General features: G+C 31.5%; 1 protein-coding gene across 1 annotated transcript in view; it reads right to left on the reverse strand.

Moving 5' to 3' along the window:
• LOC139490595 (uncharacterized) overlaps positions 1-15,357 on the reverse strand; it is a 91,755-nt gene that overhangs the window by 66,629 nt on the left and 9,769 nt on the right. Inside the window, exons 9-21 of the mRNA XM_071277472.1 lie at positions 12,645-12,805; positions 12,109-12,246; positions 10,529-10,627; positions 9,919-10,102; positions 7,349-7,493; positions 5,085-5,218; positions 3,425-3,649; positions 2,572-2,727; positions 1,778-1,870; positions 1,192-1,326; positions 837-1,023; positions 445-518; positions 2-189 (exon numbers count right to left, since the gene is read on the reverse strand). Coding sequence (XP_071133573.1) covers positions 2-189; positions 445-518; positions 837-1,023; positions 1,192-1,326; positions 1,778-1,870; positions 2,572-2,727; positions 3,425-3,649; positions 5,085-5,218; positions 7,349-7,493; positions 9,919-10,102; positions 10,529-10,627; positions 12,109-12,246; positions 12,645-12,805 — 1,919 coding nt within the window. The remainder of the gene's footprint in view (position 1; positions 190-444; positions 519-836; positions 1,024-1,191; positions 1,327-1,777; positions 1,871-2,571; positions 2,728-3,424; positions 3,650-5,084; positions 5,219-7,348; positions 7,494-9,918; positions 10,103-10,528; positions 10,628-12,108; positions 12,247-12,644; positions 12,806-15,357) is intronic.

The raw sequence follows: 15,357 nt of genomic DNA on the forward strand, positions 1-15,357 counted from the left end.
CCTGACACCAAATGTAAAGATCCTTGTGTGTTGACAATTGTCATGAACAGCTTTAAGAGTTGTCTCCTCATTATTAATATGGCCGTCAGATAATATAAAGACATTTCTCAAAGAGTTCTCCGGCTTTAGGAGGAAGAAACTGTGGAGAGGGCGATATACCTCTGTGCTTCCCATATTAGCATGTATTCCCTGTAAAAGTATACCAGATATTCATTTATGATATTTAATCAAGACTTCCTGAAATCATTCATAATATTGTGTAGAATATTATACAAATCAAAAGACATGACTGTTTACCTTTATTTTTCATCAAGGAATTATAATTTTGCTCTCAAATCAACTTATTACATTATTATACAATACTTTATAAATTAATTCAACAATCATGAACAATAAATGTGAAGAAAATAAAAACTAAAAGCTAGTAAAGTCTAAATGCAATACCTGAACAAACTGTTCTGCAACCTTCAGAGTACTTTTTGATTTCATTTGGCTGGTTGGGAATAATTCTTTATAACCTAGGTAATACAAAAGTTATGTCATGTGAGATAGCAAATGCATGACAACAAAATACTGTCAGATACTAATTCATGTGTAATACCACCATTGATTTTCCCCTATCAGTCTTTGTTAAATTTGCACTTTCCCAAACAAATGTGCAGAATTTATCTTTGTTTCAAATAAAGAAATACTTGGCATGAGTAAAGTTTTATCCTGTTCAGTAACATATGTTTATTGTTCTGAATTATTAAGCAAAGGTTTAATTTCAAGTGAGTTTTTTTTCAGTTTACTAAGCCTGTTAATACAGCATAACATATATGGTTCAGTTGACTTACATGTGCCGAATACTACAATGTTAAACAAACTATGAGCTGTCAAGTGATTTAATGTCAGCAGTAAAATTTTCTTGGCTTCCAACAAAGCTTTCCCCTTCATTGAATTTGAAAGGTCAAGGACAAGTATTATCTCTGTTTCGTTGTCTTCTGCTGCTTCAAATTCTGGATAAAATGTCAACATGGCCGCCTAAAAAAACAATTGTGTGATTTTTAGTTTCTGTATACTGTATTAAATAGGTCAAAGGTCAAAATGAAAATAATGTAAAGATAACAATGTTTTACCCTCATTTCAATAACTGATCTATTAGTTTTGTATAACATGGTTGCTTTTTTAACAAATGAAATTAACAAGTACCTCAGTCTGTGTTCCTTCACTATCCATCTCAACCCACATCCTCGGAACATGTATCTCAGCAAGTCCAATCAGTAACTGAAATCCATCAGATATTTTCTGCCCAATCATCTCAATGATACAACTTGTGGCTGTTTTCTATAATTATGAAATCATTGTTATAAAGCATGAATTAAGCAATGGGCATATACTGAAATGAGACAGTATTACCTGGCAAAAAAATTTACTGAGGATTCATTTATTTTCGTGGGTTTAAATTGTGCATTTTCATGGATATTTGATTATGTGGTTTTGCCAATATCTGCTTACAAAGCCTATAGGAAATTTATAATACATTAAACATTCTTATTTATTTTTCACCTGTACCCAGGAAACCCATGAAAATTGGTATCCATGCAACTAATAATAATGAATCCACAGTTATTAAACTATATTTAAAAGGTGCATTTTTTTAAAGGATCAATATTTTGCACTAAAACAGCTACCAAATGACACAAGAAAGTAAAACAGACATCTAGAGTGCAACCTACTGTTTTGAACATGACTAGTGTCAATACAATATGACATGTACAGAAATAAGAATACAGACCTTTTTTCTGATTTGATGTGTTAGGCATGTTATAGTTCTAATATCGAATGGCATCTTTACGGAGACTTGTATACTACAACTGTCTTCTGAACTCTGAAAATATAATACAGTTATCATTCACATTTCTCTTTTTTTTGGTACAACAAAACACATTAACAGGTCCAAGAATACAGAAATTATTGGATTTGCAGTTTAAAAGGTAATTTTTATGTTCAATGGTATGTTTCAGTAGTTTTATTGTAATTTGTGTAGTTCTGTGGTATATATTGAGTGTTCTTTGGTATATATTGAGTGTTCTTTGGTATTCTGCAGTGTTCTGTGGTGTTCTGTGGTGTTCTGTGATAAAAAGACGCTACTGAAATTCATTGGTACTCTTGCAACTTTGAACTATTCCAATTTGTTCTTGTATTTCCTTTTTGTTTAGAGATTACTTATAATAAAGCAATTAATAAATCTTTCGCTTTACTTAACTTATCTCTTTTACATCAATGTTATAGGCTCTCTGCTTCTCTACTGACAAACAGAATAAAGAAATCAATCAGTTTTATATACTCTTGTATTAATTATATATCCTTCTCATTCTCCTTATAACTAACATTTGTACTGTATATTGAAAGACTTCTATTTTTGCCACAAAACATTCTAGGGATGAACAAATTGTCTCAGTCTATTTGCAATTATCTCCATTGACTTATTACAATGATGAGTGGGCTACTTTAATCTGACAAAACAATAAGCATGATCCTGGATCAGACCCCAAATGAGACCCTCATATTATAGATAATCTCCCTTACCTCAGTATTACTGGGTCCCTGTTTCCAAGGAGCCACAGATCCAGGAATTGTGAAGTTAATCAATTCTCCCTCCACTTGTAATTCTGATACATAAGTTATCTTGATGAGGGCTACACAACCTGGTGGTAGATTACCCACACTGACAGTAAATACATCCTAAAAAAGAAATTCCATATGATATCCTTTTCAAACAGAGACTTTTACAAATGTATAACAATCAGACAAAATATATCACTTATAACCTTGTTTAATAATATTTGTAATTCATAGCCTCTGTCACCAATAAAAGAATTCAATCATAATATTTTAAATGTAATCGTGTGTGAAAGTTCTTCAAACCAACTCAATTTTGATACATATTTCAAAGTAACATGCTTGATTTAAAATCTCAATATATAAAAGTGATATCAAATAAATCCTGCAAACAGCATAATTCCTAAATTTGAAACCAGTTTTGTTGCATAGTCAAAATTATTCAACACCACACTAAAGGCTACCGCTGTTTTTAGTCCTACTTTTTTGCTGAATATAAGAAAGATGTGGTATGATTGCCAATGAGACAACTCTCAGCAAGAGACCAAATTAAAACAGAAATAAGCAACTATAGGTCACTGTATGGCCTTCAACAATAAACAAAGGCACATACCGCATAGTTAGCTATTAAAGGCCCTGAAATGACAATTCAAACAGGTAAACTAACAGCCTTATTAATGTACAAAAATTAAAAAAAAAAAAACATTATGTAACACATGAACAAACTACATCCACTGAATTACAAGCTCCTTACTTGAAGTCAATAAAAACCAATCTATCAAGAGAAGATCTTAACAGCACAGAACTAGAATTTATTTACCGGAGTTTCTTCATCCTGATCCATGAGATAAGCTCCATGTCCTTCACTTATTGCCTTCTTGTATTCCTTGTGAGCCGTCTCCTTCTCCTTTACTTCTCCCACAATATGTTTACCGTTGATAAAAGCTTCAAATCCACAAACAGCAGCCATATCATCTAATGGAAACACATATTTAGCTTCTAGAGTAGAGGTACTAGTATTGTGGTATTCTTGGAGTACTACAACCTAACAATATAAAATAACAAAACTATGATAAAAGACAACATCCAGAATTTTTGCAAGGAAATGCTTTTTGGCAACTAACAGTGGCGTCTTCAGGATAATTTAATTTGCAGTTGTCTTTTTATAGGTTTATTTTCACAAGGGTTTTAAGACAACATCAGTATCCACCTTGGACTCAACTATACCAGCTTGTACCGTTTGATGGTGATGGTCCACTTGATGTATAATATAAAATAATGTAAGAGAAATATATAATATGTTTGTAAAGTACCAGTAGAGACAAGGTTAGTGAGGTATTTTTGTGACACCTAATTATAAAATGTTGTTGTAGTACTAGATCTATTGTGTCTAATTTTCTCAAAGATATCTTATCCATTCCTATACCTGCACCATGTGAAGTTTAACTAGATTAGAGGCTGACAAAATTGTATTTTCTTTGCCTAGGAAACTAGCTAGTTGAAATTAAACCAATCCATCTGGAAAGACAATTAATAAACAGCTGCACCATGAGCACATGATACGCCCTTCGTCTTGTTAGTGAAGTTTTATGCAATAATCATAATTAGTTTCTGAGATACAGCGTGACATATGAAAAAAAACATTTTTTTTTACAAAAAACTTAATAAAGCAAAAATAAATTTTGAATCATCACCAAAAAGTATACAGATCTTAAGATTAATATAACTAAGAAGTGTGTAAAGTTTTAAGCAATAATCATTAATCATTTTTGAGATTTTGAGTTAAAATCCTATTTTCACCAAAAAGTATACAGATCGTTTGACTATCATGAGAAACAACTATGTTAAGTTTCATGAAATTTGGATAAGGGGTTCTCAAGTTACGGTGCGACATGTGGATGCTGGACAGACAGACGGACACCGGACATTTGTATACCATAATACGTCCTGTCAAAATTTTGACAGGCGTATAAAAATGAATGGAGAGTATGTTCATGTAACACAGATGATGCCCCCATTTGCATATAATATTATGAAGGGATATAACTCAAGAATGGTAAATGTGACATCACCCAAATTTCTAATTTGATCAGTGTTTTGTGGTAATACACACAGTGAATAAGTTTCATAACATTTGATTGAGTCAAACTAAAGTTGGAGAAAGGAAACAAATGTCTGGAAGTACATGCCCTTATGTACCTATGTATGGACACAGGGACAATGGTTAAAATTAATGCCCCTTCGAGTGATGGTGAGGGCATTAAAAACATTTATTATAGTAACAGTTCTTGTGATAATCATACCTTTGAGGCCAAGTCCATAAGCTGAGCTCTGATATCGACTTATTTACATGTTAATCATACCTTTGAGGCCAAGTCCATAAGCTGAGCTCTGATATCGACTTATTTACATGTTAATCATACCTTTGAGGCCAAGTCCATAAGCTGAGCTCTGATATGGACTGATTTACATAATCATACCTTTGAAGCTAAGTCCATAAGCTGAGCTCTGATATGGACTGATTTAAGAACACATGATTCTCCTGAGGTAGATACCAATCCTGGCTCTACTTTGGCCATGGGATTCTTTATTTCAGAAACATCTTTTAAATCAACTGAAATATATGTATATGTTAGCGGCAATAAGTGAAATTAGGCATTAAGCTTAAATCCTAGGCAATAAGCTAACGCCTAGGCAGTAAGTCTATTGCCTAAATGATGTTAGGCATTAGTCCTAAATCCTAGGATTTAAGCTTAAATCCTGAAAAATATGTGCAGGCATTAAGCTTAATGCCTAAAACATAAATGCGAGTAAATAAAAGTCATTTATTCATTTAAATAACAATATAATGGTAAAATAATAACATTATGAGAACTGGGGCCTGTTTATCGAAACTGTCCTAAGATCGATCCTATAAGATATTCCTAGGACAGAAATTATGATAAAATTAGGACCGACTTACGACATGTCTCAGCATGCACATTGAAGGTATCTGAGGATTATCTTAGCTAGGATGTCCTAACCGCGTATTGACGTAACAAAATAGCAAATGAAAAAAATTATTATTGTATCAAATTTAACCAACCACTTTAATTTAAAAACCGACTAATTATTAGAAAATAAATATTAGTTTTAAATTATAATAATTTTTACATTGTAAACTATATGAAACAAAACATAAGTAAAAATATAACTAGAGTGGGGTGCTCATTTTCACCATATCTTTCCATGTTTTCTTCAGTTTAAGTTCAGGTCTTTATGTTTTTGAAGTATACTGCTATTTCTATATGAAGATAATTTCAAATGCAAACGGGGGACACATATTCGCCGTTGTTACACATCTATTTAAAATAACTTCAGCTTTAAATAATATTTATCAAATAAATTTCATTATAGATGAATAGCAGACATTTGAAAGGTGTAAAAAACGAAATTTAGGGCAATCAGTCAAAGAATTACTAAAGAAATACTTCTTTGAAATCGTTTTTTGCATTCAGGAAATTGGCCGAAATTCATGCTATGAGGGAGCTGAAATGGAAGTGTCACAACACTCCACAAGAGACTGGAAATAAAATCACTAATAAGATATGTTATCTATATTAAAATAATAATCTAAAAATATGAAAACCTGATAAATATTTGTGTTCACATAATTTTGTTATCACAAGTTGTGAAACTGTTAATAAAGAAAACTTACTTATCCTATAAAAAAAAATGAAAAATGGTGTGAGCAAAAAATTCACATTTTAATTTTGTCTACTTTTGACCAGTTTAAATCAGCTCGACTATAGTGAAGTGAAATTTTTTTCAAATAAATATTAAAATTATTTTATAGAATCTCCCCCTTGTTTAATTGGATTATAACAATCACTTTTTAATTTTTTTTTAATATTTTGTAATATCACAAAAACATGAAAAAAGTATGTGTAAATTCTGTTTTTTAACTGCTAAAATTACTAAATAAACTTACTAAATTTGAAGATCTGTCAAATGAATGTATATTTACACATGTTATATAAGAAATAAATTAAGTAACTCCTTTATATCAAGAATAAATCACCAAATATGCATTAATTCCAGATTTCACTTATTGCCTAAAATTATGTTCGGCAATAGGACGAATAATCATCATAAGATTTCAGGTAATAAGCTTAATGCCTGAAAATTTCAGGCAATAACTTAATGCCTAGGCGTTAGCTTATTGCCTAGGATTTAAGCTTAATGCCTAATTTCACTTATTGCCACTAACATATATAAATATTAGCCAAGGAAACAACTTTTAGGAAATACCTGAAATATATATAATTTATTGTATGAAAAATGTTTTTGCAACTGATAATATCAAGTGCACATGCCAACTATGAAGATATTTATCAAAAGATCCAATAAGTTGACATGGTTGCAATAGTTATCATATTTGAAAAAATTAAAAATATACTGTGAATTATTAACAATATATTTTTTGAATCATAATTATGTTAGTCTGTAAGAAAACAGTTAAAGCCTGTTACAATCCTCAAAAGCAATTTACAAGATGATTATTGTTTCAAATTATTGTTCATTGTTGAATGCTGTACAGTGATCTATAGATTTTGTGCCATTAACTTCTATGTTATTTGGTCACTGATGGAGAGTTGTCTCATTGGCTATCAATTTTATAAATAGTACTGTGTTAAATTATGGCCTGGTAATTTGATATCCTGTATTTTATTTGAATGTATTAAAATTATTTGGACTGATTTACTTTTATCTTCTACTTCTGAGTCTTCCTCTATTTCGTCTGACAATTCTCCTATACTCAATGTCTTCTTATTATCTCCCTTGACAGAGAACTCTACCAAGTACTGTGTCATCTGTTGGTCAGTGTTGTAAATTACAAACTCATTATCCTGTGTTTGAAGACAAATTATTTATTGTACAGCTAATAAAGAATTGATTCTAAATAGAAAAAAATTATGTATTACATGCTTAACACTCATTGGACATTGTATTTTCTATTTTAGAATTAGTTAGCAGAAAACTGGATTGACCGCAAAGAATTACTTTCCTTGCTTAGATTGTTAATAAGTCTTAAATGGTAAATTATTTATGTTCTGAAAAGAAAGGAAAGTTTTTTGGAATGTCTGAGTATATTGTGATGCTAAAAATCAAATAAAACCAGATGCTCCGCAGGGCGCAGCTTTATATGACCGCAGAGGTCGAACCCTGAACAGTTGGGGCTAGTATGGACACAACATTCAAGCTGGATAAATACACTGTTAGATTCGGTATATCAAAGAACCCCAATAGTTCAATTTTTGGTGAAATCAAACAATGTTTAATTTGTACCCTTTTGACCCCTAATTCCTAAACTGTTGGGACCAAAACTCCAAAATCAATCCCAACCTTCCTTTTGTGGTCATAAACCTTGTGTTAAAATTTCTATTTACTTATACTAAAGTTATTGTGCAATCAAAGAGCTGAAGAGCTCTGAGGGAAAAGACGGCCATTGTTTCAATTTTTAGGGGGGTATCTTTTAATAGTCTACATACAAAGAATGAGCAAAAGAACAGCTAGAACATATAGAAAGGCTGACAATAATGAAACTAATTGTTGTTTATTGTTATTTCATTTCCTTAGTCAAGAATTCATCATAGAGACAATTTGGACCAATGAGATCTGCACCTTCTAAATCAAAACATTTAATTAAAGTTGGGAGTTAATTATCTAAAATTAAATTGAATTTAACAACTACTACAATATACTTTAGAATTTTAATTATGTACAACTGAATGGCAGGCTAAGACCATTCTCAATTTTTTGTGACAGTATTCTCAAGAAAGTGAGGACTGAAAAATCTATTCAGTTTTAATTTGCCATTGATAAATTTCCCAGTTACAACTCTCATCACAGGGCTACATGTACTTATAAAATCAAATATGATTGATATAAGCTGTGTGAAGTTTGTTTACAGATCCCACATTTTGATATATCTGTAAAATTCATGAATAAATAGCTTTAAAAGCAATATTTAAAAAAAAAAAAAAAAAAAATGACCACTACAATAATTATGTTGGTACGCAAAATTCTTTTTTTATTGATGACTACTTATCATATATACTTAATGTGACATTTTTAGTGTTCAGATACATTAACTTTCATTTTAGTGGGTAATTACTCATCAATTGAGGTGCCCCTTAATTGGAGAAAGATTCTAAAAACATAACTTTTCAGAAAGAATGAAAACTGCAGTTGCTCTCCCCAATCTCAATAGGAATATACTACAAAAAGCAAAATTTTTTTTTTTTTTTAACCATTTCAATAATTATGTTGGTACACAAAATTTTTTTTATATAGAAGACTACTTATCATATACTAAATGTCAAATTTTAAGTGTTCAGAAACATTTACTTTGATTTTAGAATATAATTACTCATCAATTGAGGTGCTCCTGAATTGGAGGAAGATTCTAAAAACAAAACTTTACAGAAACAATGAAAACTGCCGTTTCTCTCCCCTATCTCATGTATCCCCATTGACATTGTTTACCGCGAAAGTTGACCTACAAATTATCTGATTATAGCCTCAGATTAAAGCATTGCATGTTGGTGTGTGAATCATCTACACTACAGCAAACATCATTAGGTTTACATTTAACAAATACGGATTTTAAATTAGTATACAAATACTGTGAATGATTTTTATAATGAATAAAGGATATCCCTGTGTAGGTCGGCATTCCAACAATGACGTCACTAGGTTAGATATATTTAGAATATTTCGTAATACTGATTTTTCCGGACTGTAAAAGAAACGTATATAGTGTAAGGGAAAGCTCAATATACGATAATTTCACGAGATACAGAAGGGAAATGTGTAAAAATTTTATTTAAAGTCAATCTGTTTTTCATCAATTTCAGTATGACATTTTGAGGGGGTTTCCTAACTATCAAAACAAAATGATTGACGTGAGGGAATGATACTCTGGCCAACCCCATTAGGGAATTGACGGCTTGAAGCCGTCTTTCCCCAAAAACCAAGAAAAATGCTTATTTGGAACCTTTTTTGGCCCCTAATTCCTAAACTGTTTGGACCAAAACTCCCAAAATCAATACCAACCTTCCTTTTATGGTCATAAACCTTGCATTTAAATTTCATAGATTTCTATTCACTTATACTATAGTTATAGTGCTAAAACCAAATGTCTTCGGACGACGACGAAATATACGACAAAAAAATTTGGTCGTATTAAAGAAACACCCAAAACTTCAGATTGTTGTTTTTAATTTCATCCCAACACAAAAGTCACATTTGCCTCAGATTATATACATGTACCTTGAATTCTGAAGGTTGATCTTCTGATGAAGCTACACCATGACAGCTTTCATAACCCTCTGGAGGCCCCTGTAGGTCTTTTTGGTATTCAGTGAAATCTTTACAGTTGCCAAGGGCAACATTACTGACTAGCATCATTCTGGTACCCTTACATTTACTTTGGTCTGAGTACTGTATACTAGTACTGTAATATAAATATACCAGGTGTTGTTAATTATGTATTTTGACATTACCCCTTGTTTGGCCCCAAATTATACAATTAGCACTTTGCACTTTGGAAAAATAAAAGTAAGTTGCATTTTAAACATTTATGTTTCCATCTCTAAGTAAATTGATTCAAGGATTTTCATAAATGTGAATAATGGGACTTGATCGCAATAATAAGAAATCCCATTTTCTGATATTGGATACTTATGTATATCTTTATGAAGATTAAGTTGAAATCGCAATAACCAGTCTTACATTTTGGTTAGATCTTCAAAAATGACAATTATAAATGCATGCAATAATTTCTGAACTTCCAGTATTTATATTCACATGTATCTTACCTTCTGTGAATAGATGTTATGAAAATTGGATGAATGTTACAAACAGAATCACATTTACATACCTAGCAGAACTGGCAAAGTAGATTCCATTTCCCAGCATTCCTGCATCTGTTCTGGTTCCACCAAAATCATCAACTACAACTTTAGGCAGCATTAAACCTCTGCAACAAATATTTACATTTGAAGCGGATATATGTTGTAAAGCTCTTAGCATAATTTTAATATTATGTAATGAGCTGTTATAAATACTGTATAATAATGATAATAAAAGTAAAAGTTTCTTTCTGTATTTCAAAGTACAGGTTTAATGAGAAATTGGTTTCTCCTTTTTATATTTGTTAACATTTTGTTATCTTATCTAACATTATGTCTTTTTCTGTAACTACTGTGGAATAATTATCAATTGTGTGAAATATCAATTTTTATGGATTTCGTTGGTTTAGATAAACTACAATTTCAAATGTTCAATGAAAGTTAAATTCCTATTATGCAGACTTTACCAAAGCCACAAAATTAACAATTAGCAAAAATACAATTGGTCCTCAATCCATAAAAATTTGTTGAGTAATTGAGTATTGAGGTTGAGTAATATTGAGGTTGAGTAATTAAGTATTGAGGTTGAGTAATTGAGTATTGAGGTTGAGTAATTGAGTATTGAGGCTGAGTAATTGAGTATTGAGGCTGAGTAATTGAGTATTGAGGTTGAGTAATTGAGTATTGAGTTTGAGTAATATTGAGGTTGAGTAATTGAGTATTGAGGTTGAGTAATTAAGTATTGAGGCTGAGTAATTGAGTATTGAGGTTGAGTAATATTGAGGTTGAGTAATTGAGTATTGAGGTTGAGTAATTGAGTATTGAGGTTGAGTAATATTGAGGTTGAGTAATTGAGTATTGAGGTTGAGTAATTGAGTATTGAGGCTGAGTAATTGAGTATTGAAGTGGAGTAATTGAGTATTGAAGTGGAGTAATTGAGTATTGAAGTTGAGTAATTGAGTATTGAGGTTGAGTAATTGAGTATTGAGGTTGAGTAATTGAGTATTGAGGTTGAGTAATTGAGTATTGAGGTTGAGTAATATTGAGGTTGAGTAATTGAGTATTGAGGCTGAGTAATTGAGTATTGAGGTTGAGTAATTGAGTATTGAGGTTGAGTAATTGAGTATTGAGGCTGAGTAATTGAGTATTGAGGTTGAGTAATTGAGTATTGAGGCTGAGTAATTGAGTATTGAGGCTGAGTAATTGAGTATTGAGGCATATTATGTTATGTGTTCTACTCATTATATATAATTAACACGAAAATATCATCTAAGTGGTGAATATTCATGAGCTGGTTTTTTTTTAAATTGTTGCCTTCATGCATATCAAAAACTTCTTTTATGTACTGTTGTCTATGGAAAGTAGTCCGAATTTAGTGTAATCTACATTTTCACGAAGCTAGTACACATTTGTGATAAGAGTACAGCAAAAGTCCCCTTTAGTTGCAAGAATTTCTAAACTTGCGGTGTTGAAGACCCATTGGTGGCCTTGGGCTGTTTTCTGCTCTTTGTTTGGGTTGTTGTCTCTTTGACTAATTCCCCATTTACATTCTCAATTTTATTACATGCCTTTAAGAAAAACGCAAATTGATATTCTATTCTATTCTTACCTAGATAATATTCCAACAAAGTTCTGAACTTTTGATGCATGAAACAACAACTTCTGAGGTCTCAAATCTTTTCTAAAATTGTCTTCTTCAACTTGTCGATGAACAGAAAATATATTTTCTACTATAATCTGGTCATTTCTGAAAATAATGTGGTTGTTAGTACATTGTACTACAAAATAAAAAGATGTATATTGTTTTCAAAAAATAATACTTTATCCAGTAGTACTAGTGCATGTAAGAAATAATGCAACTGTTTAAATTGTTAATGGTTTTATTATCTCCTCATTTACTTTTAAAATATGTCAATTTATATTTTATATAGTTGTCCTTAAGTGAAAAAGCCCTTAGCTAATATACATGTATCTGTATGCAGCTTTTTTCAGAAATTGCCATAATTAATCTCAAATCATGTTGAAATTACAAAAATAAACACATGAAGTAATTTCTGAATTTCAAGTTACTAATTCAATAAATTTTACATCTGAATAACTGAATCACAAATCATTCTGAGTAGTTATGTCCAGTATAATACAAACTGTTTGAGAGACTGTATAATGTGTTCCTTGATCTGTTTATATTCTGTATCTGTAATCTCTAAACCATCAAGTCTACATCGTAATGCTTTATACTTGGCCTCGGTACTACTTCTGGTTGACCAGTTTGTAGACTCACTCACAGCTACCATATCTTTAATCATCTGAAATATGACAAATTAATTTAGAGTCAAGGCTAGCTATATGTTCAGAAGTTGAAATTTACATAGTCCTACCTTAGCAGTGAAAAATTTATCAGATTTACACCTACTTTTTTATATGACCGAATGAAAAAAATAAAGATATTTACTAGTCAGTTATCTGAAACATCTCAATTGCTTGATATCCCAATGCTGCTTTGACATATGTTAAATTATAGAGTGAAAAGTGTAAATCTTAAAACAAGTAATATGCAATAATATGGAATGTGCTTTGTGTGGCTATTTAACAACTATCCACAAGAGACCAAAGGACGAGAATGTAAACAACTAAAGTAAAATAAAATTAGAAAGGGTTACGCGAAACCAGTGTCTTGCCTACTTTTGCTGTTAGTCACAGGCACAACAAACTAGAGGCTCTAAAGAGTCTGTGTCGCTCACCTTGGTCTATGTGAATATTAAACAAAGGAAGCAGATGGATTCATGACAAAATTGTGTTTTGGTGATTGTGATGTGTTTGTACATCTTACTTTACTGAACATTCTTGCTGCTTACAATTATCTCTATCTATAATCAACTTGGCCCAGTAGTTTCAGTGGAAAATGTTAGTTAAAATTTACAATTTTTATGAAAATTGTTAAAAATTGACTATAAAGGACAATAACTCCTTAGGGGTCAATTGACCATTTCCGTCATGTTGACTTATTTGTAAATCTTACTTTGCTTAACATTATTGATGTTTACAGTTTATCTCTATCTATAATAATATTCAAGATAATAACCAAAAACAGCAAAATTTCCTTAAAATTACAAATTCAGGGGCAGCAACCCAACAACGGGTGGTCAGATTCATCTGAAAATTTCAGGGCAGATGGATGTTGACCTGATAAACAATTTTACTTATGTCAGATTTGCTCTAAAGGCTGCGGTTTCAGAGTTATAAGCCAAAATCTACATTTCACTCCTATGTTCTATTTTTAGCCATGGTGGCCATCTTGGTTGGTTGGCCGGGTCACCGGACACCAATTTTTTAAACTAGATACCCCAATGATGATTGTGGCCAAGTTTGGTTTAATTTGGCCCAGTAGTTTCAGAGGAGAAGATTTTTGTAAAAGATAACTAAGATTTATGAAAAAATGGTTAAAAATTGACTATAAAGGGCAATAACTCCTAAAGGGATCAACAGACCTATTTGTAGATCTTACTTTGCTGAACATTTTTGCTGTTTACAGTTTATCTCTATCTATAATAATATTCAAGATAATAACCAAAAACAGCAAAATTTCCTTAAAATTACCAATTCAGGAGCAGCAACCTATCAATGGGTTGTCCAATTCATCTCAAAATTTCAGGGCAGATAGATCTTGACCTGATAAACAATTTTACCTCGATGTCAGATTTGCTCTAAATGCTTTGGTTTTTGAGTGATAAGCCAAAAACTGCATTTTACCCCTATGTTCTATTTCTAGCCATGGCGTCCATCTTGGTTGGTTGGCCGGGTCACAGGACACAATTTTTTAACTAGATACCCCAATGATGATTGGGCATAGGACATTTGAGCGAAAAAGAAAAAAGCACATAGGGTCATTTGAGCGCCGACTTCATAGGACATTTGAGCGCCGGGATATTAACCTTACCTGAGTTTTCAGACAGGACATTTGAGCGAAATTTTCCCTGATAATTTTACACGAATTAAGATTTTTTTTTAAAAGTAAGAAAAAAAAGTAAGATTTAGTTATAAATATTTTTTATTTTATTTCACACCCGAGTAATTCGACCGGTTCTGGCTGGTTTATGTAAGTGAAATCCTAAGTTGATCTCTATTTACCAATCAATTCTACTATAATTCATTGGCTATGCAAATTTTCTTTGTTCTAAAATTCTTATATATATATCTATTAAGTGAAATGTCCCTTGGCACTTGAAATCTTAATACTAATAATACATGTACGTGTTAAAATGGATATTATTTTGACCGAGACTAATAAGGGAAAAAGAAGCCTTGTTTGTGACAGTTTCCGATATAGAGTGGACAAAACACTAAAAGGAGAAGAAATATCCTGGAGATGTACAGTAAGTACCTTTTTTTACAAATTTAATGTTAATGTAAACTACTTGTTCGTCTGTTACGCTTCAACTTCCATAACTTCTTTTAATTTTGATTTATATCTATATCATTATATGTCTATCTTATACCTCCTTTAGATTAATTTTTTAACACATTTGAATATAAGCTACCACATATAGGGTTAGGTATCAAGGCTCCATGTTGAAGGTCGTACTGTAACCTATATAACATTGTTAGGTTGATTTTCTAGGCACTTTACAATATTCATACAATACACTGTAAAAATTGTGCTTAAATGTCCTAAAATTTAGGCGCTCAAATGTCCTATACTTTGGCGCTCAAACGTCCTTTTTTTTTCGCTCAAATGTCCTGTCAATGCGCTCAAATGTCCATTGCCGTGATGATTGTGGCCAAGTTTGGTTTAATTTGGCCCAGTAGTTTCAGAGGAGAAGATTTTTGTAAAAGATTACTAAGATTTACGAAAAATGGT

This window comes from Mytilus edulis, chromosome 10 (genome assembly GCF_963676685.1).
Source record: "Mytilus edulis chromosome 10, xbMytEdul2.2, whole genome shotgun sequence".
Classification (NCBI taxonomy): Eukaryota; Metazoa; Mollusca; class Bivalvia; order Mytilida; family Mytilidae; genus Mytilus; species Mytilus edulis.